This window comes from Hyla sarda, chromosome 9 (assembly GCF_029499605.1).
Source record: "Hyla sarda isolate aHylSar1 chromosome 9, aHylSar1.hap1, whole genome shotgun sequence".
NCBI lineage: Eukaryota > Metazoa > Chordata > Amphibia > Anura > Hylidae > Hyla > Hyla sarda.
In genome coordinates this window covers 106,678,956-106,704,656 of record NC_079197.1, presented here as the reverse complement: position 1 = coordinate 106,704,656, position 25,701 = coordinate 106,678,956, and the positions used below count along the sequence as shown (strand labels likewise).

General features: G+C 42.9%; 1 protein-coding gene across 3 annotated transcripts in view; it reads right to left on the bottom strand.

Annotated features, from left to right (window-relative positions):
- NRK (Nik related kinase) overlaps positions 1-25,367 on the bottom strand; it is a 408,966-nt gene extending 383,599 nt beyond the window's left edge. For 2 of the 3 annotated variants that reach the window (XM_056540621.1, XM_056540624.1), the window contains exons 1-2: positions 25,188-25,367; positions 8,280-8,345 (exon numbers count right to left, since the gene is read on the bottom strand). In XM_056540621.1, the coding sequence (XP_056396596.1) occupies positions 8,280-8,345; positions 25,188-25,244 (123 nt within the window). In that variant the 5' untranslated portion in view covers positions 25,245-25,367. Of the gene's footprint in view, positions 1-8,279; positions 8,346-14,314; positions 14,404-25,187 lie in introns of those variants that run through there. The other variant, XM_056540622.1, reaches the window with a different exon arrangement.
- Positions 25,368-25,701: the final 334 nt, after the last annotated feature.

The following is a 25,701-nucleotide window of genomic DNA, read 5'->3' as shown; positions in this document are numbered from 1 at the left end:
TAAAAATTTGAAGCCCAATTTCTCCCGATTCAGAAAACATGCCATATGGGGGTGAAAAGTGCTCTGCTGGCGCACTACAGGTCTCGGAAGAGAAGGAGTCACATTTGGCTTTTTGAAAGCAAATTTTGCTCTGGGGGCATGCCGCATTTAGGAAGCCCCTGTGGTGCCAGGGCAGCAAAAAAAAAACACATGGCATAGCATTTTGGAAACTATACCCCTCGGGGAATGTAACAAGGGGTTAAGTGAACCTTTATACCCCACAGGTGTTTCACGACTTTTGTATATGTAAAAAAAATAAAATAAATTTTTACCTAAAATGCTTGTTTTCCCAAAAATTTTACATTTTTAAAAGTGTAAAAGCAGAAAATAACCCCCAAAATTTGTAACACAATTTCTCCAGAGTACGGCAATATCCCATATGTGACCCTTAACTGTTGCCTTGAAATATGACAGGGCTCCAAAGTGAGAGTGCCATGCGCATTTGAGGCCTAAATTAGGGACTTGCATAGGGGTGGACATAGGGGAATTCTACGGCAGTGATTTCCAAACAGGGTGCCTCCAGCTGTTGCAAAACTTCCAGCATGACTGGACAGTCAACGGCTGTCCGACAATACTGTGAGTTGTTGTTTTGCAACAGCTGGAGGCTCCGTTTTGGAAACAGTGTGCGTACCAGACGCTTTCATTTTTATTGGGGAGGGGGGCTGTGTAGGGGTATGTGTATATGAAGTGTTTTTTACTTTTTATTTTATTTTTTGTTAGTGTAGTGTAGTGTTTTTAGGGTACAGTCGCACGGGCGGGGGTTCACAGTAGTTTCTCGCTGGCAGTTTGAGCTGTGGCAAAAAATTTGCCGCAGCTCAAACTTGCAGCCAGATACTTGCTGTAAACCTCCGCTCATGTGAGTGTACCCTGTACATTCACATTGGGGGGGGGGGACATCCAGCTGTTGGAAAACTACAACTCCCAGCATGCGCTGACAGACTGTACATGCTGAGAGTTTTAGTTTTGCCACAGCTGTAGACACACTGGTTATGTATCACTGAGTTTGTGACCTAACTCGGTGTTTCACAACCAGTGTGCCTCCAGCTGTTGCAAAACTACAACTCCCAGCATGTACGGTGCATGGTGTACATTAACTGCTGAGAGTTGGAGTTTGCAACAGCTGGAGGCACACCGGTCGTGAAACACTGAGTTAGGTAAAAAAAAAAACTCTAAGTTTCACAACCAGTGTGCCTTCAGCTGTTGCAAAACTACAACTCTCAGCAGTCACCGACAGCCAACAGGCATGCTGGGAGTTGTAGTTATGCAACCAGCAGATGCACCACTACAACTCCCAGCATGCACTTTAGCTGTTTGTGCAAGCTGGGAGTTGTAGTTATACAACAGCTGAAGGTACACTTTTTAATAGAAAAAATGTGCCTCCAGCTGTTGCAAAACCATAAGTCCCAGCATGCCCATAAGGGCATGCTGGGAGTTGTGGTGGTCTGCCTCCTGCTGTTGCATAACTACAGCTCCCAGCATGCCCTTTTTGCACGCTGGGAGCTGTTGCTAAGCAACAGCAGGAGGCTGTCACTCACCTCCAACGATCCACGCTGCGCAGGTCAGTACCTCGTCGTCGCCGCCGCCGCTGCTCCTGGGGCCCCGATCCCAACATTGAAGCCGGAGATCGGGGTCCCCAGCACCCGGGGTGCACGTCCCGCACCCGCTCACATCCTCCGGAAGAGGGGCGGAGCGGGTTGCGGGAGTGACACCCGCAGCAGGCGCCCTGATTGGTCGGCCGGTAATCCGGCCGATGAATCAGGGCAATCGTGAGGTGGCACCAGTGCCACCTCACCCCTGCTGGCTATGGCTGTTCAGGGCCGTCAGCCAGTAATTCCGGGTCACCGGGTCACTGGAGACCCAATTGACCCGGAATCGCCGCAAATCGCTGGACTGAATAGTCCAGCGATCTGCGGCCATCGCCGACATGGGGGGGCATAATGACCCCCCCTGGGCGATATGCCGGGATGCCTGCTGAACGATTTCAGCAGGCATCCTGCTCTGGTCCCCAACCGGCTAGCGGTGGGGACCGGAATTCCCACGGGCGTATGGATACGCCCTCGTTCCTTAAGGACTCGGAATGCCGGGCGTATCCATACGCCCTATGTCCTGAAGAGGTTAAAGGGGCACTCCCGTGGAAAACTTTTTTTTTTAAATCAACTGGTGCCAGAAAGTTAAACAGATTTCTAAATCACTTCTATTAAAAAATCTTAATCTTTCCAGTCCTTTTTAGGGGCTGTATACTAAAGAGAAATCCAAAAAAGAAATGCATTTCCTCTGATGTCATAACCACAGTGCTCTCTACTGATCTCTGCTGTCCATTTTAGGAACTGTCCAGAGCAGCATATGTTTGCTATGGGGATTTTCTCCTGCTCTGGACATTTATTAAAATGGACAGCAGAGGTCAGCAGAGAGCACTGTGGTCATGATATCAGAGGAGATGCATTTCTTTTTTGGATTTCTCTTTAGTATACAGCCCCTAAAAAGTACTGGAAGGATTAAGATTTTTTAATATAAGTGATTTACAAATCTGTTTAACTTTCTGGCACCAGTTGATTTAAAAAAAAAAGTTTTCCATGGGAGTACCCCTTTATTCATATATCGTAAGGTTTGTTCACCTCCAATAGAAGCACTTGGTGTTTGCTTCCCTTCTTATCCCTGTTCATGACCCTTAGGGTACATTCACACGTACAGGATCGGCTGCGATGATTTTTCTACTCATTGACTTCAGTGGGTCGCAAAATCAGCTGGCAATAAAAAACTGCTGCAAAAATATGCAGCAGATCCTGTATGTGTGAACGTACCCTTGAACTGATTTCCTATTTTTGCCAACAATGTATATATATATATATATATATATATATATATATATCCTCAGATGATAGGTGCTTCACAGTTTTTTATCTGTCTGCTGTGGCCAAGTATTTGCAAATCCCAGGGTCTCTCTTACCCTATGTCACTGATTGCCACTGTGTGAATGACACGCAGGTCTTTTGCACATGCTCTGTCACTCAATATTACATGAGTGTCAAGATTTCTCTGCATGGTGGCCTTTGCGGCTCAAGGAGGAGCCCAATAGTCAGCAGAGAATGAGTGACGGACCTGTGTGTCCAGGGCCAGCCTTAGGGGCGTGCGAGCTGTGCGGCCCCACAAGGTGCCATAGCAACAGGGGCGCTGGGCGGCCGACACAGCTCACACCAGGTAAATATCATTTGTATTGCCTGCCGGGCAGTTAACTTCTTTAGACATTTAGCCCTGCTTCGAGCAGGCAGCGCTAAATGCCGGTGTAATGTAGAAACTGTGCCATGTAGCGGAATGGGACACAGTTTTCTGCTTTGCAGGCCACTCCCTTTCATTACATTCCCACTACCCTCCCTCAACTGTGTCCCTATGCGGAGGATCACATTCCGCTTCAGGGCACAGTTTTCTTCATTAAACCGGAAGGCTTCACTTACTCCGCCCACCTTTGCGTTTCCGGTTGGCTGGCCGGCCCGAGTCTGAAGAGGGACGTCACGCATGTGACGTCCCTCCGAAGACCCGCACAGGACGTCAGTAACGTCACTCGTCATGCCGCCGCCAGAGTGAAGAGAAGCGCAGGATAGGTAAGGTTGACTATGTATGTGTATGCATGTGTGGGTGTCTGTCTGTGTGCGTGTGCACATGTGGTTATCTGTCTTTCTGTGTGTGTGTGCATGTGTGGTTGCCTGTCTGTGTTTGTGTGTGTGAGTCGGGAGGGGGGTACGACAATGCTACCGAATTTGGGGAACCTGCTACTACCTAATGTGGGGAATCTGCTTCTTCCTAATGTGGGGCTATACTGCACCTAATGTGGGGAGCTATACTGCACCCAATGTGGGGAACTATACTGCATCTAATGTGGGGGAACTATACTGCACCTAATGTGGGGGAACTATACTGCACCTAACGTGGGGGAACATACTTCCCCTAATGTGAGGAACTATACTTCACCTAATGTGGAGCGCTATACTACACCTAATGTGGGGAACTATACTTCACCTAATGTGGGGAACTATACTGCCAATCTAATGTGGGGGAACATACTGCACCTAATGTGGGGAACTATACTGCACCTAATGTGGGGGAACTATACTGCACCTAATGTGGGGAACTATACTGCACCTAATGTGGGGAACTATACTGCACCTAATGTGGGGGAACATACTGCACCTAATGTGAGGAACTATACTTCACCTAATGTGGAGAGCTATACTGCACCTAATGTGGAGAACTATACTGCACCTAATGTGGGGAACTATACTGCACCTAATGTGGAGAACTATAATGCACCTAATGTGGGGGAACTATACTGCACCTAATGTGGAGGAACTATACTGCACCTAATGTGGAGAACTATACTGCACCTAATGTGGGGAACTATACTGCACCTAATGTGGGGGAACTATACTGCACCTAATGTGGGGAACTATACTGCACCTAATAAGGGGAACTATACTGCACCTAATGTGGGGGAACATACTGCACCTAATGTGAGGAACTATACTTCACCTAATGTGGAGAGCTATACTGCACCTAATGTGGAGAACTATACTGCACCTAATGTGGGGAACTATACTGCACCTAATGTGGAGAACTATACTGCACCTAATGTGGGGGAACTATACTGCACCTAATGTGGAGGAACTATACTGCACCTAATGTGGAGAACTATACTGCACCTAATGTGGGGAACTATACTGCACCTAATGTGGGGGAACTATACTGCACCTAATGTGGGGGAACAATACTGCACCTAATGTGGGGAACTATACTGCACCTAATGTGGGGGAACATACTGCACCTAATGTGGGGAACTGTACTGCACCTAATGTGGAGAACTATACTGCACCTAATGTGGGGAACTATACTGCAGCTAATGTGGAGAACTATACTGCACCTAATGTGGGGGAACTATACTGCACCTAATGTGGGGAACTATACTTCACCTAATGTGGGGAACTATACTGCACCTAATGTGGGGAACTATACTGCCAACCTAATGTGGGGAACTATACTGCACCTAATGTGGAGAGCTATACTGCACCTAATGTGGGGGAACTATACTGCATCTGATTAAGGGGGGCAGGGGACTGGTGAAGGGGGACATGGGACTGATTAAGGGGGCAGAGGAATGATTAAATATTAAAAAAAATATTTGTTACAAAGATTTTTTTCTTCTTTGTGTATGTTTATGGGGTAATAGGGGGGGGGGGGGCGCCACAAGGTTAGCTCGCACAGGGTGCCTGAACGCCTAAGGCCGGCCCTGTGTGTGTCAATCACATAGCGACAATTAAACAACATAGGAGGAGAAAGGCGTGATAGTGTGAACTTAGATTAGACAGTCTAATGATTAGACAGTTTTAGTAAATCTAGGCCATTCTTTAAAACTAAATAAAACTAAATAAATATCATTATCATCCTTATGCAATGCTTTAGTGTATTTAACTGTACTAAATGGTTGTCCCAAGATTATGGTTATCTCACACAATAGGTCAAAAGTATCTCATCTGTAGGGGTCTGGCTGCTGGGACCTTTACTGGTCATGAGAACAGGAGTCCCCTACCCACCATGTGAATGGGGCTGCATCACACGTGTTTGACCACTGCTCCACACTCTAATCATGTAATAAACACGGCATCATATGTAACGCACACTTACTATGGAAAATTCATGCAATGTTTTAAGGGTTAAAATATCTGTGTCCTCCCATTGCTCCTAATAATGTCCATACTTGACCCCTTTATCTAGATAAAATGGCTGCCGGCTTCTCCACTACCCTATATATTCAGTCCTTCAGTAGTCAGGGATAAACCCCCTACTCTTAGATGAGACCAGTGCTGATGATCAAACTATAAAAGAAGCACGTGCCCCTCTAAATGAACAGGTCACGTGTATTTGGAGGAACCACATCAGAAAGCTTAGAAAGGAGAACTCCGGGTATTATAACTTTCTATTCAGAATATAATGTGATATGATAACTGGAGGTTGGCTTTACATTTCCCTATGTAGCTTGCACTGGAGACCAATATGTTCACAGCTGACTGACAGTAAAGCTTTAGCTTATACTCTAAATACATGAAGAGAATCTCATCTAAAGCTGATTTTAGTGTATGTTTTTAGGAATTAATGATCTTTAACAATAGTCTGAGTGCATTTGCCTTTTATAGCGATTTTTGGCCACTTTATGGACGTTATGGAGCAGCACAAGATGGTATCTGACACACATTTGTCTTACATTTATGCCCCAAGGAACTTAATGGTTCCATTTGTCTAACTTAAGTATCTTCTATCATTTCTTCTCAATCCATTTTCCTTGATCGTTTTCCTTCTTCTGTCAAGGTTGGCCTTGTAAAGGAAGCTAAACAACTCCTCTGATCTGATTAGTTGATATCCAGAAAGTCTACTTTATCATAGGTGATTCCTGCGCTATTGCTTTATTTATTTCTATACTAAATCATTGGTATCATTGGGTGCTTTTATTTTCCAAACATTTTTGAAGCCTACAGTGCTGTTATATAATACAGATGTATTATTGGTATGGTAATATGAAATATGTTCTACAATAATTAAACATGTACGCTCAGTTCTAGGAGGACATCTTCATGTGTATATGGATATAGCAGCCATCAATCAAATGTTCAGCATACTACGTAATCACTGTAGCATGCAATGGCTCTCAATTTATTTATATAGCCTTGATATTGTCATTCTAGTGCTAAGGGTAATAGCAAAGACATGCAACATTAAAGGGGATTTCCTGCATTTTTTGTAACAAAAAAATTAATTTATAAATAATAAAATATGATTCTGGGGCTGGGTTAAAATGAAAAAAATATATATAAAAAAAAAAAAAAATATATATATATATATATATATATATATATATATATATATATATATATATATATATTTACCTAGCCCTGGTCCTCTACAGCTCCTTTTTAGCTTTGCTCAGCTAATCACGGGCCATCCTAGTATTTTACGGTGGCCAGTGTTTAGCTTAGCGGACAGGTCCTGCACCCAGTGTTTGTCTCAGAAGCAGAAAGAAGATACAATTTCGAGGGATCAAGACTAGGTAATGTATATTTTTTTATTGTAATCCTGTCCCACCAACATATTATTTAAAACAGAAAACGCTTGAATACCTATTTAAGGTGATTACTACATCTGTAAGTGTTTTTAACTGGATTGTACCAATATGTTGTTATTGTAAACTATTTTTAAGTTACAGTAAGTATAGGAGCAATGCTATTCAATATTACACATATATCCAATGTTTGTACTTATATGTGCAGTTTTATCTTTTGTGTTTGTTTGCTTTTGCTCTACAATCAAAGCACCTGCACATATATTTTACCATTAAAAGGTTGCTAACTAACTTTCTGTAACTGTACATTAACATCTATGGTTGTCTCCATCCTCGTCTGGACATGGTGGACGTGCCATCTTCCTTAGCTGTGGGCTGAACATTTGTTTTATCTCTGCTGACGTCCCCATCCATACGTGTGAATGTTTGGTTTGGCTGAATGTTCATATGTAGTGGACGTAGAGAAAAGGCTCTCCAAGAATAGAAGGGTCTCACCATTAAAATACAACATGCCTGACCGTCATCTGTGAAGGGAAAGTCTGGAAACCTCCATACACTTTCCACAGTTGGCAGTCCTGCTGAAGTTGGTGGGCTCTGCTGACTTTTGTCTATGGGGTCTACGGGGACCTTTAGGAGAAAATAGCTGACACCTATCTTCACTAATCTTATAGTGAAGCCCAGGACCCAAGTTTTGTGCTGTTATGTTCTTAGAACCTCACATTTATATGTCTCATAAATAGTGTAGAAATGAGATTCAGGATAAAAAATATATATATATATATATATATATATATATATATTATCATGGTCCACCAGAGACTTTTTCTCTACAGGTTAGGCAGTATTAGCAAACAAGGCAGTGAAAAGTGTACTTGAGTCATGAAAAGTCCTGTAGGCACCAGGGCATTCTATCATGGGTGGTTAGGCTTGTGGTGGTGTCAAGTTGCTCCAGAAGGGGGCTTATTTTTCATCATGGGGCCATTACAGTCTCATGAATACTCATTACAGAGAATCATAATAATTGTAAACCCTTAGCAAGGGAATAAACCAAATTTTGGTCTAAAATCAACAGTTAATAATTTGTTCAATTTTCTAGTGTAATAAGCGACCCAGGAATTACAAATTAAATCAGTCAAACCTTATAGACTTGTCCATATGTCCCATTTCCAACAACTTCCACCAGCTCAAAAATTCCTGCCGGATCCTGTAGAGAAGAATAAATGAAGAAGTAGAGCTTAGGAGAGGCAGTTTAGAGGCTTAAGCTTTCATTAACCAGCGCACACTGAGAGGATTTCATGAATTCTGTATTAATCAATTTGCTGCAAAGTAGCTAGAAATGCATTTCAATGCTAAGTTTATTTTATTTTAGTTTTCTGTGTCAGTGACTCATACGGTATTTGGTTTTATAAGCTATTCAGGAGTATCTTTTTAATGACTTTTATGTAATTGAGGACAAGATGAATTCAGGACATAGATATATTTTGAGAGTGTAAGAGAAGAGGAATGGCACTCATCAGTCTTCAGCAGGTACAATGTGGAACTTTATTCAAGAAAGGTGCATCTGTGTATACAAACACAGGGAGAGTGTGGACGCCGTCCACAGCAGTCATAGCTATTTTGTGCGCTGGGCGTACTTCCTCGGACCACAATATAAAGGAGAAATAATCTTCTTTATATTGAAATCATTGCTTATCAGAAGAAAAATAAGACCACTGGGGGTCTCCATACCATCCAGAACATAATCCTGTCCCAGCAGAAGCTTCATCTTTGTCCTAGCGTAAGTATGGGCTGGGACAAAGTCCAGTACGTGAGGGCGAAACTAGCACTCTTCTGTGCTCACCCCTGTCCTGCTTATGAGGCTGCAGCCTGAAAATGGAGAGGAGGGGGTTACATAGCAGCCTGCAGCGATTGGATGAAGAGACCCAGTACATAACAGCAGACTCAGGGAGGAGGTGAATGTATGGTGAGTGAGGGCTGGCTCAGTGCTTGCTTTGGACAGTGGATTTAAGAATGAGTGAGCAGCAGAACAGAGGGATTTGTGAGACAAATAAAGAAGCTAGACACATAAAGATATGTGACGGATTTGCATGACCTAGTGAGTAACATGCAGAAACATAATTTTTTCTATCATGTGACAGGTACGCTTTAATGTTTGCTGGTCATGTTATTCCTATAGTCAACTCTTAGAACCTCCCAGCCTTCCTTATAGTGATGGTGAAGGTTCTACAATACAGTATTTGGATAAACTGATCCACTTTGCTTGGAATCACACATGCTGTTTTTGAGCCAAAACTAGAAGTAAATTTAAAAGTAATCAGACATGTAAGGTAAAGACTTATAATCCTCCTTTCTGGCTTAATTTCTGGCTTTGGTTAAAAAATGCATAAAATGATGTAACTCAAACTACAATAAAAACTGCAAGTGTGTTTTCAGCCTTAGACTTAGTTCAGTTGTGGCAGAATGTGCATTGAACAGATTCTGCTGAGGAGTTTGTAACAGATCGAAATCGTTAAGATCACTGGAAATCCATAACATTCCTTGAAATCTGGGATTTTATTTTCTCCACTACACGTTCCCCACTACATTGCACAGTATTACATTTTAGGATTTGCACCATTATTCCATGGATCTGCCATGTCTAAATGTGACCTGAAGGTTTGTTATTATTATTATTATTATTATTATTATTATTAATAATAATAATAATAATATAATAATAATTTCAATAGAAAGATCAGTAAAGTAGAAAGCATCTCTTAGGTAATAAAATATTAAATTTTAAAGGGAATCTGTCAGCAGTTTTGAGCTAACAAAACTACTGAAAGGAAGTTGGCTGAGGGGGGATAATCATACCTTAGCCAACTTCTTTTTGCCCCCTGCATGACGGACAAAAATTATGTTTATAACCGGACTGCCTCTGCAAGTGTCAAGGAGGTGGTCTCTTTTTCTGTGCATATGGAACTTCGTGTACTCAGTGTTCCCAGCTGTAATGCCCAACGGGTGGCAGCTGGCCAGGAAGGCCAAATCGGGCAAACTGAGATAGCGTCAGATGGAGCAGAGCTGAGCAGGGTGTATTAGCTGAGCAGAAGCTGTGAGTACAGCAAGCCAAGATGGCTTCAGGTGCAGGCAGGATCAGGAACACATGTACAGTGGACAGACAGGATCAGAAACTCAGGTAATGAAGACAAGGTTCAGGAACCATAGCAATTCAGGAAATACAACCTTGCTGAGGCATCAGGCAACAGGTGAAGCAGGTTTATATAGGGAGTCCCTGACAGGGATTGGAGGAGGATCCATTAATGAGTGCACACTGCCTATATAAGATTCAGCAAGTGCTTGCTCACAGAACCTAGAGGACAGAATAGGAACTGCAGTAGAAGATGCTCCAGAGCAGCAAGACCAGGAAGCACGGCAGATACATAGAGGATGTCGCATGATGCTGGTAAGGACCAGGATACGTGGAACACTTGTAGTTGCCAACCAGCAGTGTTACCCCAGCTCCTTTCCTGAGCTACGACTGACAGCTGTAGTGATCTTCTGATTGGACATGAGAACTGTCAATCATATGTGAGAGTCAATGCAGGGAATGCCATGAACAGAAAGTCCACCTCTTTGACATTTGCCGTGGTTGCCAGGGCATACAATAGTGTTTATCTTAGTCATACAGGCTGCAGGCTTAAGACATGACTCCACTACCCTTCCCAATGTCTTTAGGGGTCTGTCAGCAGTTTTGGCAGCTCCAAACTGCTGATAGATTCCCTTTTAAATCATGAGACACGACCATAGAGGAAACATTATACATACACACACTGTAAGGGGCTGTTTCATCTTGACAACCCTTATCTCAAAATAAGGACCCAATGGTGATTCAAGCTGGAAGCTTTAGCCCACCCCATCAATCATCTCTTATTACCAGGGGAAATATGCTATGACATGACTTCTATCGGGGTCTTGTGATAATCACACAGGCTTGCTGGGAACCATTAGCAGAGTTCTCTATTGTTTATTTTCGACAATCCCATTTTGTTACAAGGGTCCCTGATCAATCAGGCAATCACAGGGTGTCCTGCTGCTGCTGGGACCCCTGTCAGACATCTATGGGTGACCAGATAGCAAATGTTAACATTCTTTGAAGCAGTTCCATGGGGTAAATGAGTCATTACACAGTTCCTACTTACATTATTAGGTTGTACATTAACTGATAAATAAGTAAAAATAATTAACCCCTTAAGGACTCAGCGTTTTTCTGTTTTTGCATTTTCATTTTTTCCTCATCACCTTCTAAAAATCATAACGCTTTCAATTTTTGCACATAAAATTCCATATGATGGCTTATTTTTTGCGCCACCAATTCTACTTTGCAGTGACATTAGTCATTTTACCAAAAAATCCGTATATACTCGAGTATAAGCCGAGTTTTTCAGTACGATTTTTCGTGCTAAAAACACCCCCCTCGGCTTATACTCGAGTGAACTCTCCACCCGCAGTGGTCTTCAACCTGCGGACCTCCGGAGGTTTCAAAACTACAACTCCCAGCAAGCCCGGGCAGCCATCGGCTGTCCGGGCTTGCTGGGAGTTGTAGTTTTGAAACCTCCGGAGGTCCGCAGGTTGAAGACCACTGTGGCCTTTGACATCATCCAGCCCCCTCTCACCCCCTTTAGTTCTGTACAGTACTCGCCTCCGCTCGGCGCTGGCCCGGTGCTGCAGGACTGTCCGGAGAGGAGGTCGTCCGGTGGGATAGTGGTTCCGGGCTGCTATCTTCACTGGGGTGGCCTCTTCTAAGCGCTTCGGGCCCGGCCCCAGAATAGTCACGTTGCCTTGACGACGACGCAGAGGTATGTTCATTACACACATACTTCTGCGTCATCGTCAAGGCAACGCCTCTATTCTGGGCCCGAAGCGCGGAGAAGAGGCGCCCCCAGTGAAGATAGCAGCCCGGAACCACTATCCCACCAGACGACCTCCTCACCGGACAGTCCTGCAGCACCGGACCAGCGCCGAGCGGAGGCGAGTACTGTACAGAACTAAAGGGGGTGAGAGGGGGCTGGATGATGTCGAAGGCCGCAGTGGTCTTCAACCTGCAGACCTCCGGAGGTTTCAAAACTACAACTCCCAGCAAGCCCGGACAGCCGATGGCTGCCCGGGCTTGCTGGGGGTTGTAGTTTTGAAACCTCTGGAGGTCCGCAGGTTGAAGACCACTGAGGGCGGATGATGACAAGAGGATGATGAAGGGGGGGTGTGGGATGATGACAAGAGGATGATGAAGGGGGGGTGTGGGATGATGAAGGGGGGTGGGGATGATGACAAGGGGATGATGAAGGGGGGGGGGTGGGATGATTACAAGGGGATGATGAAGGGGGGTGGGGATGATGACAAGGGGATGATGAAGGGGGGGATGATGACAAGGGGATGATGAAGGGGGGGGTGTGTGTGGGATGATTACAAGGGGATGATGAAGGGGGGGTGTGGGATGATGACAAGGGGATGATGACAGGTGATGATGATGAGGGTCTGGATGATGACAGGCGGTGATGATGATGATGATGAGGATGTTAATGACGGGGGTCTGGATGATGACAGGGGGGGGGATGATGTATTTCCCACCCTAGGCTTATACTCGAGTCAATAACTTTTCCTGGGATTTTGGGTTGAAATTAGGGGCCTCGGCTTATACTCGGGTCGGCTTATACTCGGATATATACGGTACATGCAGGAAAATTTAAATGTAAAAAATTCTCATCTTCTGACCCTTATAACTTTTTATTTTTCCGCATACGGACCGGTTTGAAGGCTCATCTTTTGCGCCGTGTTCGGAAGTTTTTAACGGTACCATTTTTGTATTGATCGGACTTTTTAATCGCTTTTTATTCATTTTTTCATGATATAAAAGTGACCAAAAATACGCTATTTTGGACTTTGGAATTTTTTTGTGCTTACGCCATTGACTGTGCGGTTTAATTCATGATACATTTTTATATTTTGGACATTTCTGCACGCGGCGATACCACATATGTTTATTTTTATTTATACTGGTTTTTTTTATGGGAAAAGGGGGGTTATTCAAACTTTTATTAGGGAAGAGGTTAAATGACCTTTATTAACTTTTTTTTTTCACTTTTTTTGCAGTTTTATAGCTCCCATAGGGGGCTATAATACTGTACACACTGATCTTTTACCCTGATCCCTGCAAAGCCATAGCTTTGCATGTATCAGCGTTAAAGGGGGTTGATTGCTCCAGCCTGTAGTTCAGGACGGAGCAAGGTAAGGAGGCCTCTGCTCGCGTCCTAGCTGATCGGGAAATCTTTTACTTTCGTTTTAGACGTGGCCATCAACTTTGATAGCCGCATCTGAAGGGTTAATAGCACGCGGCACAACTATCTGTGCCGCACGCTATTAGCCCAGGGTCCCGCCTTTCATAAGTTGCTGGGACCGACCCGGTATGACGCGGGGTCACGGCGTTACCCCGTTTTAAATACCAGGACCGTGTGCCGGGCATACAGGTACGCCCTGCGTCATTAAGAGGTTAATCTGTTATTTCATGTTATCTAGTTGAAAAATGTTTTATTGTTCTCTGTTAGAGAAGCCAAATAGCATCTTATAGATAAGATACTAGCTCACAAAAATAAAAAAGCAAGGCTGTTCAGTCACTGTACACATTGCTGGATTCATTGACACTTATTGTAAAGGCACGGCTGATCTGGCGTTGCTCACATACGCAAATTAGTCACATTGGTTGTTAAGCAGACACAGTAATTCCCTTGAAAACAAAGCACATTTGAAGTGATTTGACTGATCATTTGAGAAACCAGATCCACATGGCAAGCTCCCCGCCAGATGATCCCTCTAAAGGAAAGCAGGGCCAGTCTTATTTGTTTAAGATTGCACAGCTGTCTGTCCTAGTTCTAACATCCCATTATGTAAGCAGCAGAGGTCAGGAGCTGCTGTTTTCAGGGCGGATGAGATACCTGCTATATATTGTCTTTAACATCTGTATAAATCTTTTTCTGTGACATTAACTCATGTGCTGCTGTGATGCCATTGTATTGTGCCTGTTTTTTTACATGTAATAGTGGGGTACTATGGTGGAAAATATTTTTTTTTCATATCAACTGGCTCCAGAAAGTTAAATACATTTGTGAATTACAATAGAAAAGTAGAAAAAAGTCTGCTCACCCCTCCACAAGTAACGTCCATGTCCAAGGATTTCTGGCTGACCGGGGGCTCAGGGCATTGCAGCCCGTATGCAAGTACAATAGTAGAAGAAACCAGAAGAAACCATCCAAAGGAAAAATCCCAGCACTTCCAATCCAGGCTCAGAAAAAGTGAAAACATAACGGCTTTATTAATTTATTTAAAAGTATAGGGAAGCCATAAAAAGTAGAAAAAAATATATTTTTTCAACTTTTTATGGCATCCCTATACTTTTAAATGAATTGATAAAGCTGTTATGTTTTAACTTTTTCGGAGCCTGGATTGGAAGTGCTGGAATTTTTCCTTTGGATGGTTTCTTCCAGATTTGTAAATTACTTCTATTAAAAAATCTTATTCCTTCCAGTACTTATCAGCTGCTGTATGCTCCAGAGGAAGTTGTGTAGTTTCTATCTGACACAGTGCTCTCTGCTAGCACCTCTGTCTGTGTCAGGAACTGTCCAGAGTGGGAGAAAATCCCCATTGTAAACCTCTCCTGCTCTGGACAGTTCCTAACATGGACAGGGGTGTCAACAGAGAGCACTGTGGTCAGACTGGAAAGAAGTACACAGCTTCCTCTGGAGCATACAGCAGCTGATCAGTACTGGAAGGATTAAGATTTTTTTTAATAGAACTAATTTACAAATTTGTTTAACTTTCTGGCAACAGTGGATTTGAAATTTTTTTCCCCAACTGGAGTACCCCTTTAAGGTTCTTTCTTTGATATCAGGGGTGTTTATTGAAGTTTTTCATCTTCAACATTGTCCACAATGTTACCAAATAGGAATACTGACTTTATTCTCCTTGATTAAAGGGGTACTCCGGTTGAATTTTTTCTTCAAATCTACTGGTGTCAGAAAGGAACTGTCCAGAGCAAGAGAGGTTTGCCATGGGGATTTATTCCTGCTCTGGACAGTTCCTGACATGGACACAGGTGTCAGCAGAGAGCACTGTGGTCAGACTGGAAAGAACTACATAACTTCCTCTGTAGTATACAGCAGCTGATAAGTAACTTACAAATCTGCCTAACTATCTGGCACAAGTTGTTCTGAAAACATAGTACCCCTTTTAGTGCAAATCCTACATCCACCGCTACGAGCAGACACACTGCGATGTGCGAGTCGCCGCGTGCATGCACAGTATACTTTCACACACTGCGGCTGCTCTCGGCCTAGCTCAGGGAGCAGGGGGATCGTCAGGACATACTTAGGTTTTTGGCTCATGTTACACTTAATATCCCTTAAGGACTGTAATCTGGGTCCTGACCATAGAAATCCCAAGATACATTTGAGTAAGGCATTTGAATCCTGAATAAAGACGGACTACTTCTTTAGCATTTCAATAAGGAATCTTCAATAATTTTATTTCTCATGTTTTCTTGTATTTCATCCTTTTTCATACTTTCATCTATTTTTATTTCCATATAATTGATATTTGGACGCTTGAGACTTGGCAATGTTCTTCATTATTGCGATATTCCCCAGTGGCTGGTTATTTGTGTGTTTTTCATTATAATGCATTCAGTTTCTTATTCTACTTTCTAAATTATTTTATAAACCTAATTCCACAACTTTTAAACAAAACGAACCTATACATATAGAGATTCAGGGCACAAGCAAGGTAAAATTAACCTTTTCATCTTCTAACCCCATTTACTACTCATACCTTTGATAGAACATTGTAGCATTTTATGTTTTATTTAGGGCCCCATGGTTGTGTGTATGGCTCCTGTATATACATTGCCAAATCTGAGAGACCATGTAATTGGGTACTATACAAAACTATCCTACAGTATGTAAGTATGTTGTATGAGCAAATCGGATATATATAATTTCATACAATTCTGAAATTTTTTGAACTTTTTGGGATTTGTTTTGGATCGGTTTAATCCCTGTTCATATACACTGAGCGGCCTGGAGGTAAATAGCAATGCTATATGCTTTGAAATTGTTACTCACTGCATTCATTGGGCCTGGTGCTCAGTGTACTGTACAGAAGCAGGGACCCCTGCCTTTGACAGGAGTCCCTACCTCTGCAAATATTTTGTGTAGGCAATTGCAGGGCAAACAAGGCATGGATTGAAAACAAATGGCAGTAAGTTCCTAAGTGAATTGATAATATTCTTTAGAAATTCACTCATCTCTGTTCTTTTTGGCATCTTAATAAGGACAAATGAAAAATATGGAAGGAAACATAACAACTTAGAAATACAATGTGTACTTTGGTATTATGAGGTCCATTTGTTTATCTTGGTTGTTATATAAGAAATGAAGTTTCACCTGATTTCCATGTTCTGATGTGATCTGCTTTCCCTATTCACTCTCATGGTGTAATTATTAGTGATATCTATACATAATGAAAGGCTAGTCATAATTTTGCTAGTCATAGAAAGAACTCCATCATTGGCCATACTGTTCTTTTCATGTCGAATGTGGCATACAGATTTGCTAAATAAGGATGCAGAGCATGCCAAGCAATACATACCTCATTTCCTAGACATATGTGAATATATCATAGTGGTACTCCCACCTTGGATATACTGCATCATTATATGAGCAATAAAAATATAAGATACTTCTTACAAGTGCTTGTGAATGAATGTTTTTTTATTACTCATTCATGATGTAATATATAAGTACTATCTTCAGGTATGCAAACTAGCTCCCCTCTAAGAGTTAAAAAGCTTGCTTCTCACTCCCACCTATTAGAACCTTTTTGGAAAGATTCTGGCTTGGAATATAATCTCTAGTCATGTTTCAAGGCTGTTTATGGGTCAAACAATGACTTGAAAGGATAGCACCTCCAATAGGTGGCATTTAAATGCAAGCTTTTTTCCCCCCTATGTATGTGAACTACTTTGAATACTTTTCCTCCCAAGTAGCAGTGTGTGGTTTATAAGACTCTATGGCCTAGATTTATCAAAGAATGTCTACAGTAGAGATATTTTCCCACGTTTATTTGGGTGGTGGGTTTGACTAGCGTACATCTTATTTATCAAGAAGGTGCAGCAGGATGATGAATTTTGCGCAGCTCTGCTGTGGTGGGGAAAGCTCTACCACATACACTTTTTCTAGACATTTGTGAGGGAGGGAAGTAGACACTTTCCCGGGTCCTGAATTTGGCAGGTTAGGTTTTTTTACTTACTTTCACGGAGTTGCCGTGACATTTTTACTTGCATTTTAGACGCTACAATCAAATTTGATTGCGGTGTCTAAGGGGTTAAATCTGGGCATCACCGTGATCGGTGATGTCTGGCATTAGAGATGGGTCCTGGTGGCAGATAGCTGCCAGGACCACCCAGCTATGACCCGCGCTCAGCTCCTGAGCGCGTGTCATAGAAGGGGAGTGGGACGCTGCCATCCACAAGAGGTTAAAGGTTGAATTGCGGAAGGTAGAAGTGATTCTCATGCCTATTGGTAGGTGGTGTAGCTTTGCGCACAAAATAGTGACTTTTGACAAAAGTCACAAATGATAAATACGTGACCATTGCATGGTCAAAAAGAAAAAGTTCTACAAGTAGGCAAAAAGAGTGAAACTGTCTATATCAAAAGACGCATAAAAGTCACTAAATATGCTGCTTGTGCCTAAACTGCGCCAAAACATAGATAAAGAATGCTCTAAAAGCAATGATAAATCTCCTCCTATATGCCCGTTTGTCCATCTCCTCAATGTGATACATTAGAACCTCAATCCTACTAATTACTAATAGATTAGAATCACTGTCATTCAACCTTTTCCTCAAATAAAGGTAACTTTAAGATGGTCATAACATAGGTTGCAAGCCCACAGGGTGAATATTCAAACCCCATAGCTAATGTGAAGCTTAGACTTAGGGCTAAATATTATAACTGTTAAAGGGGTACTCCGCCCCTAGACATTTTATCCCATATCCAAAGGTGCTGGGGACCCCGGGGATCGCTGTGCAGTAATGATGGCGGGGTGCTGCAGCGGCGATCCCCGGGGTCCCCAGCAGCAGGACCACGGCGATCTAACATCTTATCCCCTATCCTTTGGATAGGGGATAAGATGCCAGGGGCGGAGTACCCCTTTAAGTGCTCCACCTATAAAAACTTTGTGGTAAAATGCAAGCAGTGTTGTCATACCGTGATTGGCCACGTGGCACACTAGTCATGTCATTTGGCACAAGACTAGACCCTTATATACTTCTATAGAACATTTGTTTTGCCAGCTGCAAGAATTTAAAATTCCTACTATTTGATGGAGAGGGTGAAAAATATGGGAACTTAAAGTCTTTGTTTATAAGACAAATAAAAGAAATTTACTGAAAAAAAATTCCACAATTCTCAAAATAAATATATGCACTGTACATGCCATACTTTATATTTAAGGTCCATTCACATCTCTTTTGTCATCTACGACCCATTGACTAGTGGATTGAACATCACCAGTCTACTGGTGTTTCCAAAACATTTTTGTTTACTATGGCCCATTAAAGTTAAAGGGGTTCTCCGGTACTTAGACATCTTATCCCCTATCCAAAGGATAGGGGATAAGATGCCTGATCGCGGGAGTCCCGCCGCTGGGGACCCCCGTGATCTTGCACGTGGCACCCCATTTGAAATCAGTCCCCGGAGCGTGTTCGCTCCTGGTTTGATTACCAGTGACAACAGGGACGGCGGCGCGTGACGTCACGCCTCTGCCCCCGTGTGACGTCACGCTCCGCCCCTCAATGCAAGCCTACGGGAGGGGGCGTGATAGCTATCACGCCCCCTCCCGTAGGCTTGCATTTATTACTGGCACAATATATTGGGCTGAAGTAAGTTAACCAAAAGGCGATGTCAGGAAAAGTGTCTAGCATATCTAAAAAGCACCACCAAATCGATCACACAGCATGCATTAAAGCTTAAATGCTCACATTACACTTCAAAATATACCAATTTATGTCTGTAATATGTTTCAATTGCACAGGAAGGCGGGGCTGCATCGATGACGTCCTTCCGGCCGGCAGCCATTTTGGAGAAGCCCCACATAAAAGGAGCACTACAGCGCAACCTCTTCAGTCTGCACGAGGAAGAGGAGAGAACAGACATGATGGAGAGCAGTGCTACACATGGAGTGAGTCACATGATGGCGCCTGAACAACGAAAAGTTGCCAAGGCCACAGCGCAACTTTTTCAGGACTTGGCCGACCGCCTGCAGCGGTTGTATATCAGCACCAAGGTCATCACCGGTGAGACTGTCCCCTCACCATTGGACATGAGGGTCCTGGGCTGAGATCCCAAAGGAGGAATCAAGTGTGAGTATTCCGGCAGAAGCCGCTTTCTCATCCTCATCTAGCCCAGAGCCAGAGATGCCCCTGTCCCAGGTCACCCTGTCGAGTACACCCCTGTTAAAAGTTTGCGGGGTGAGTAGGCTGCAGCAGTCACAAGGCCCAAGAACCCGACTCAACTCCCTTTCACCCCTTTTCCCTCCGATGACTGGTAGGCGGATACGTTTGGACTCAGGTCGACAAGACCTCCCACAACTGCCTGTGGAGAAAAGAAAAGATTCAGCTCCCACGACATGGATCATCAGCATCAGCCAAGGTCCCACCATGATGTTTCCACATCTGAAAATGTGCCCGGGCCTACTCCCCCTGAGGAGGTTTGGCCTAACCAGCGGGCACCAACCTCACAAGTGCCTAGGCCTACTCCATGCCCGGAGGTTTGGCCTGACCACCAGGCACCTACAGAAGTGCCGCGGCCTACTCCTACCAAGGAGGTGAGGCCGAATCAACCGGCACCAACTGCGGTTCCAGTGGCCTCTGCAGCGGCCATTAACTTTGCGTCAGTGTAAATCCATCAGTGTCCCAATCCAGGCTCACAAATGTTGCTTGGGACACTGCAATTAACCCCATGAAGGGGTCCCCACCCCGCTCCGTGTCTGAGAGAGGCAAGAATCCCGTCAGGCGAGGGTGGGGTCCCAAGATATCCCAAGTAGAGCCTTTATTCTGTTAATGCTCTGATAACTAACTTTTGGGTACCTAGTGCCTTTTGTTTGTCAACAGACTGACCTGTTTGCAACATGTTCAAGAAAGTGCCTGGCAGGACTGTGCCATGAAAAGTTCCTGTTATACAACGCAACCATCAAACTACTGGTTCTGGGAGATTTGTAAGTGAGTGCCCGGCTGTTGGAGGTAGCCGTGTTTGCTCATAGACTCTTAGCACAGGTGGACTGTTGATCCTTGTGTGACCGTTCTATTGTACATACCTATAGAGTAATATATTTTCCTTTTCTTCAGCAAATTTGCACTTACACCATCTGGAAACTTTTTGTTGTTAACATAAAATTTTAGTCAAGGGTTAAGTCAATGTAAATGCTTATTGTACAGGAACTTCAATTTCTGTACACAGGTACAAAATGTTCTTGTAGGTGTTATAGTAGTTGTTCCTAGGTGGCTCTCCCAGCTCCTCTGGGAGTAACATTTGTGTCACCCTTCACTAACACCTCCTGGGAAACATTCCCCTAAAATACCAAGACTGACCTCATACAATCTCTTGTACACATAGTACATCTCATAATTCCTCTAGTGTACCTCATAATAAACTTCAGTATACATTATGCAAATAAATATCTCACCAAACAAAAACTCAACAAGCTTTAGGGACTGTAACATGCTATTCTCCAGTTCCATACCACTGTTTATACACTAACTTGTTCTTTTGTCTCCTACGTGTTCAGGATGCTCTTCCTGGCCAGAATGCACGTATCCCGAAAGGTAACCCTATGTAAGTGTTGGCTAGATAGAGTTCTAGGGGCAAGAGTGTATAACCAATAGACCCTAGTAGCTAAGGTATTGGTCAGAGAGCCTCAAGCAAGCCAATGAGAAACCAGTGTATAATACAGGTAACAAATGTGTGGTATCATAAAATGCTGTCTAAAACAAAAGTAAAAGTGAGATTGTTGCTCTAGTATGTAGAAACATTCAATTCATTATACATATGTCTGGTAATAGCTTAATTGTCAGTCAAAAGAATAAAAAATAATAAATAAATAATAAAGTTTTGGTCAAGTGTTAGTCAGTACTCAATCTCATGCATAGTCAATAGATGCATAATAAAGTAAAGTAAGATGGTGATAGTAAAAGGATCTCTAAAATCAGTCTAAAGTAATCTGTTACATGAATTAATAATTCATCATTATCCTGTTTGTGAATTCATAGTCCTACATCATCCTGTCCGTGAATTCATAATTAACCACCATCCTGTTTGTGTATTTATAACCCTCTTTAATCCTGTTCGTGAATTCATGGATATTACAATCCTATTCGTGAGTTCACTAGTACTCACAATCCTGTTAGTGAATTAGTGTATCATAATTCTGTTGATATCAAAAATTGAAGCTTGCATGGACATTCTCAAATGTGCAAAGACTCTTTATTATTATTGCTTTTCTATAGCCTGATAAAGGACATTATAATTATGCCCAGGACTGTTTTATGGACCTTCAGACATTCCGTCCCTCTGCCTTTGGGCAGACCACCAGTCGAGGACGACTCATTTTAAGTAAGGGGGTTTGTGGTGTCCCGGTACAGGACTTGGTCCTGTCCCTCTGTCTAAAGTCCCCACAGCCAGAGTCCCTCCATGCTATCTGGGATCTCCTGGAGGGCTAACCCCTAGTCACCTCTTAATATTGTGTTTAATGTATATATTTATATATTTTTCTATTATAGTATATTGATGTATAGAACCTTAGGTCATGTGACTGTTAATAAATTGTGTTATGCTAAGGTTCAAGGACCTTAGCATAACACAATTTGGGTCATGTGATATTCCCATAATGCTTTAGGTCAGGACTGACAGGTTTGCTAAACCAATGAGCTTTGTACCTGCCCCCTCCATATATAAGGGGCTGCTGACACTTAATCCTCTCTCTTAGTTCCTGGTTGCAAAGCAAACAACAACTCTCTTGATTCCTGCTGATCTCTAGAGAAAGCACATCTGTATCATCTACTACAATTCAAGCGAGGCCTAAAGCCTATTCCTTCAGCAGCCACAAAACGTGAGTTAATCCAGCTCAACACCTACAAATCCTGTGTGACTACTGAACCGAAATTACCCCTAAATTCAGTAACACAGTGGCTAGCAAAATTCAAGCTCATTCACGTCCCAGCAAACCTGTGAGGAGCCTGTACCACGGTCCTCTTACAAAAGACTGTATATTATCTGCACTTGCATAAAATCTGCAGTAAAGTTCGTTCTTGGTTTACTTCAACCTCTGCTGTGGACAATCCTTTATTCCCTATCGTTCCTGGGACGGGTGGCAGTAGGACTAATTACATTTGGGAAGCCCGCACCCTGGCGTCACGACAATTAGGGTTACACCTATACCCTACACTACCACTCTGCAACACCCCTGTTCACCATTATCCCTACAAGCTCACCACACTTATCCTGACATAACCTTGCTTAATATGTTAGTTGCCAATATGCTGCACCGTAGAAACAAGGGTCACACTTCTACACTTGTAGAAGGGATTGGCCACCATAGTAGAAATAATGATGATGTTAACCAGGGTAACATATATATTTCCCATATATACAAAATAGATATTGTCCATATTAAGTTTGAATCTGTCAAGTTAAAATCTGATTTCAAGACCATATTCAGTCAGTTGTCCCTGTCTCGATTAACTTTGTACATTTCTCATCTGCGGTCCATGTTTTCAGTAAACATTCTTGGCCTAATCTTGGAAGAGACTTGGTAGCAGGCCAATTCATCTTATGTCTTGAAAACTATCAGTGCCCAATGTGTAAAAAAAAACTTTAACTTTCATTTGAACTTTATTGCTGTCTCTGTCTATATCTACACAAACAGAGCAAATGAATAGAGACTGCCGGTTACGTCACTGCCTGGCCATTATAATAAGAAGAAACAAGAGCTCCCAGTCATATCGGCATGGGAACATATTCCCCAATGAAATTCATATATGGGGAAATTGCCCCGTGGGGAATACAAGGCCCCAGACTGACCATTTAATAGCTGAGCCGATGCTAGACAAGATAGGATGGGAATTGTTTGCTTGCATCTGCTTACAGGGTAATTCCGTCTCTTGGAAACTTTACACAATACATTAGGGGAATTGCACAAATAGCAAAATTATGCAAGAACCTTCCTTCTCCTATAAGGAATTGATCTATGACTAATACATACTCTATAGAAGTGTTTCACAATAAGTGTGTCTCCAGCTGTTGCAAAATTACAACTCCCAGCATGCCTGGACAGCCAAAGGCTGTTATACGACAATCTTCCTTCTCCTACAGGGAATTGATCTATGAACAATGCACACCCTATAGCAGTGTTTTCCAAAAAGTGTGCCTCCAGCTGTTGCAAAACTACAACTCCCAACATGTTCAGACAGCAAAAGGCTGTTATACAAAAACCTTCCTTCTCCTACAGTAAACTGATCTATGACCAATGCACACCCTATAGCAGTGTTTCCCAACCAGTGTGCCTCCAGCTGTTGCAAAATTACAACTCCCAGTATGCATGGACAGCCAAAGGCTGTTATATGAGAGCCTTTCTTCCCCTATAGGGGAATTAATCTATGAACAATTCACACCCTATAGCAGTGTTTCCCAACCAGTGTGCCTCCAGCTGTTGCAAAACTACAACTCCCAGCATGCATAGACAGCCAAAGGCTGTTATACCAGAACCTTCCTTCTCCTACAGTAAACTGGTCTACGAGCAATGCACACCCAATAGCAGTGTTTACAAATCAGTGTGCCTCCAGCTGTTGTAAAACTACAACTCCCAGCATGCCCAGACAACAAAAGGCTGTTATACGAAAATCTTCCTTCTCCATTCAGGAAATTGATTTATAAGCAATGCACACCTTATAGCTGTGTTCCCAACCAATGTGCCTCCAGCTGTTGCAAAACTACAACTCCCAGCATGCCCAGACAACAAAAGGCTGTTATATCAAAACCTTCCTTCTCCTTCAGGAAATTGATTGAAAAGCAATGCACACCCTATAGCAGTGTTTCCAACCAGTGTGCCTCCAGCTGTTGCAAAACTACAACTCCCAGTATTCCCAAACAACCAAAGGCTGTTATACGAAAACCTTCCTTCTCCTACAGGGAATTGATCTATGAGCAATGTACGCCCTATAGCAGTGTTCTCCTTTTAAGTGTGCCTGCAGCTGTTGCAAAACTACAACTCCCAGCATGCCCGGACAGCCAAAGGCTGTCCGGGCATGCTGGGAATTGTAGTTTTGCAATAGCTGGAGACACACTTGGTAAAAAAAAAACACTGCCTTATAGTCTTCAAATGATTATAGGTTACAATAATGCACATGGGCCTGAGAATAATTAAAATTTCCATGACCCCGCATAACTCTTATACCAGAGAACTGCTATTAACATAGCCCTAATAAGTCAACTTTCCCTTTAAGCAACTTTCCATGTTATTCTTCCCACAATGCATAAAACTCTTTTCAGGCAGGAGGTGTACAATGCAGAGTATCTCAGCAGTGATAACATTCTCCAAGCAGCAGAGTTACCAGCACGCCATGTGAATTAACGCCGCAACCCAATCCGAAATCTGCCCGTCAGATGAACACAGAGCTGACCGAAAAAATATCAATAGCAAAAAAAAAAAAAGCCTGCAATCTAAGCTTTCATGTCCACCAGCGATAAGAACTTCACAAGCTATGCGAGTCGCGCTCAAAGTTCCCATAGGCATCAGCTCTCAGTTAACCCTTCCTATCCTTGTATGAGCCGGGCAGTCGTCGTCCCCCCCGTTGCTGCGAAACGCTGCAGCATCTGTTCCGTCCCTCGGCAAAATCTCCTTTTAATTGTCAGCCGCAGACCACGCCGTGAGATTCCCCCTCTAAAAATAGCAATAATAATGAACTTACTCTTAAAGAGGCCAAGTCGATATAGTCCAGGCTCTTGGTTGTCAGCATTCTTGCCATCTCTCTTCAGGAGTGCAACCCAAAAAAAAGTTTTGTTTTTTTGTTTTTAATTGCGTCCTTTAGACCAGTCGGCAGGGACAATATTCTGGTTGCATATCGAAGAGTTGTCAATGTGTGTCAGCCCATGGTGAGTGCTGGAAGTGTGTGTGTATGTCTCTCTGTGACAAACACAGGAAACTTCACATTCGGCACAACCCGGAAAACACACACAGAGGAAATAAATCTGTTTTTCTTTAAGAAGCAGCATTGCAGAAGCTATTTGCTGGTGAAAGTGAGGGAAGGAAATGACGCTATAGAATTTTGGAACTACAAAAGATTTATTATAAATACTTTTTTATTTTTATTTTTTATAATTTTTTTAATTTTTTTTTTTTACTCTCAAACTTCAGCTCCTAAATATTTGAGTGAACTTATATTAGTTAACTATATGATGTATATTCTGCTCTGTAACATATAG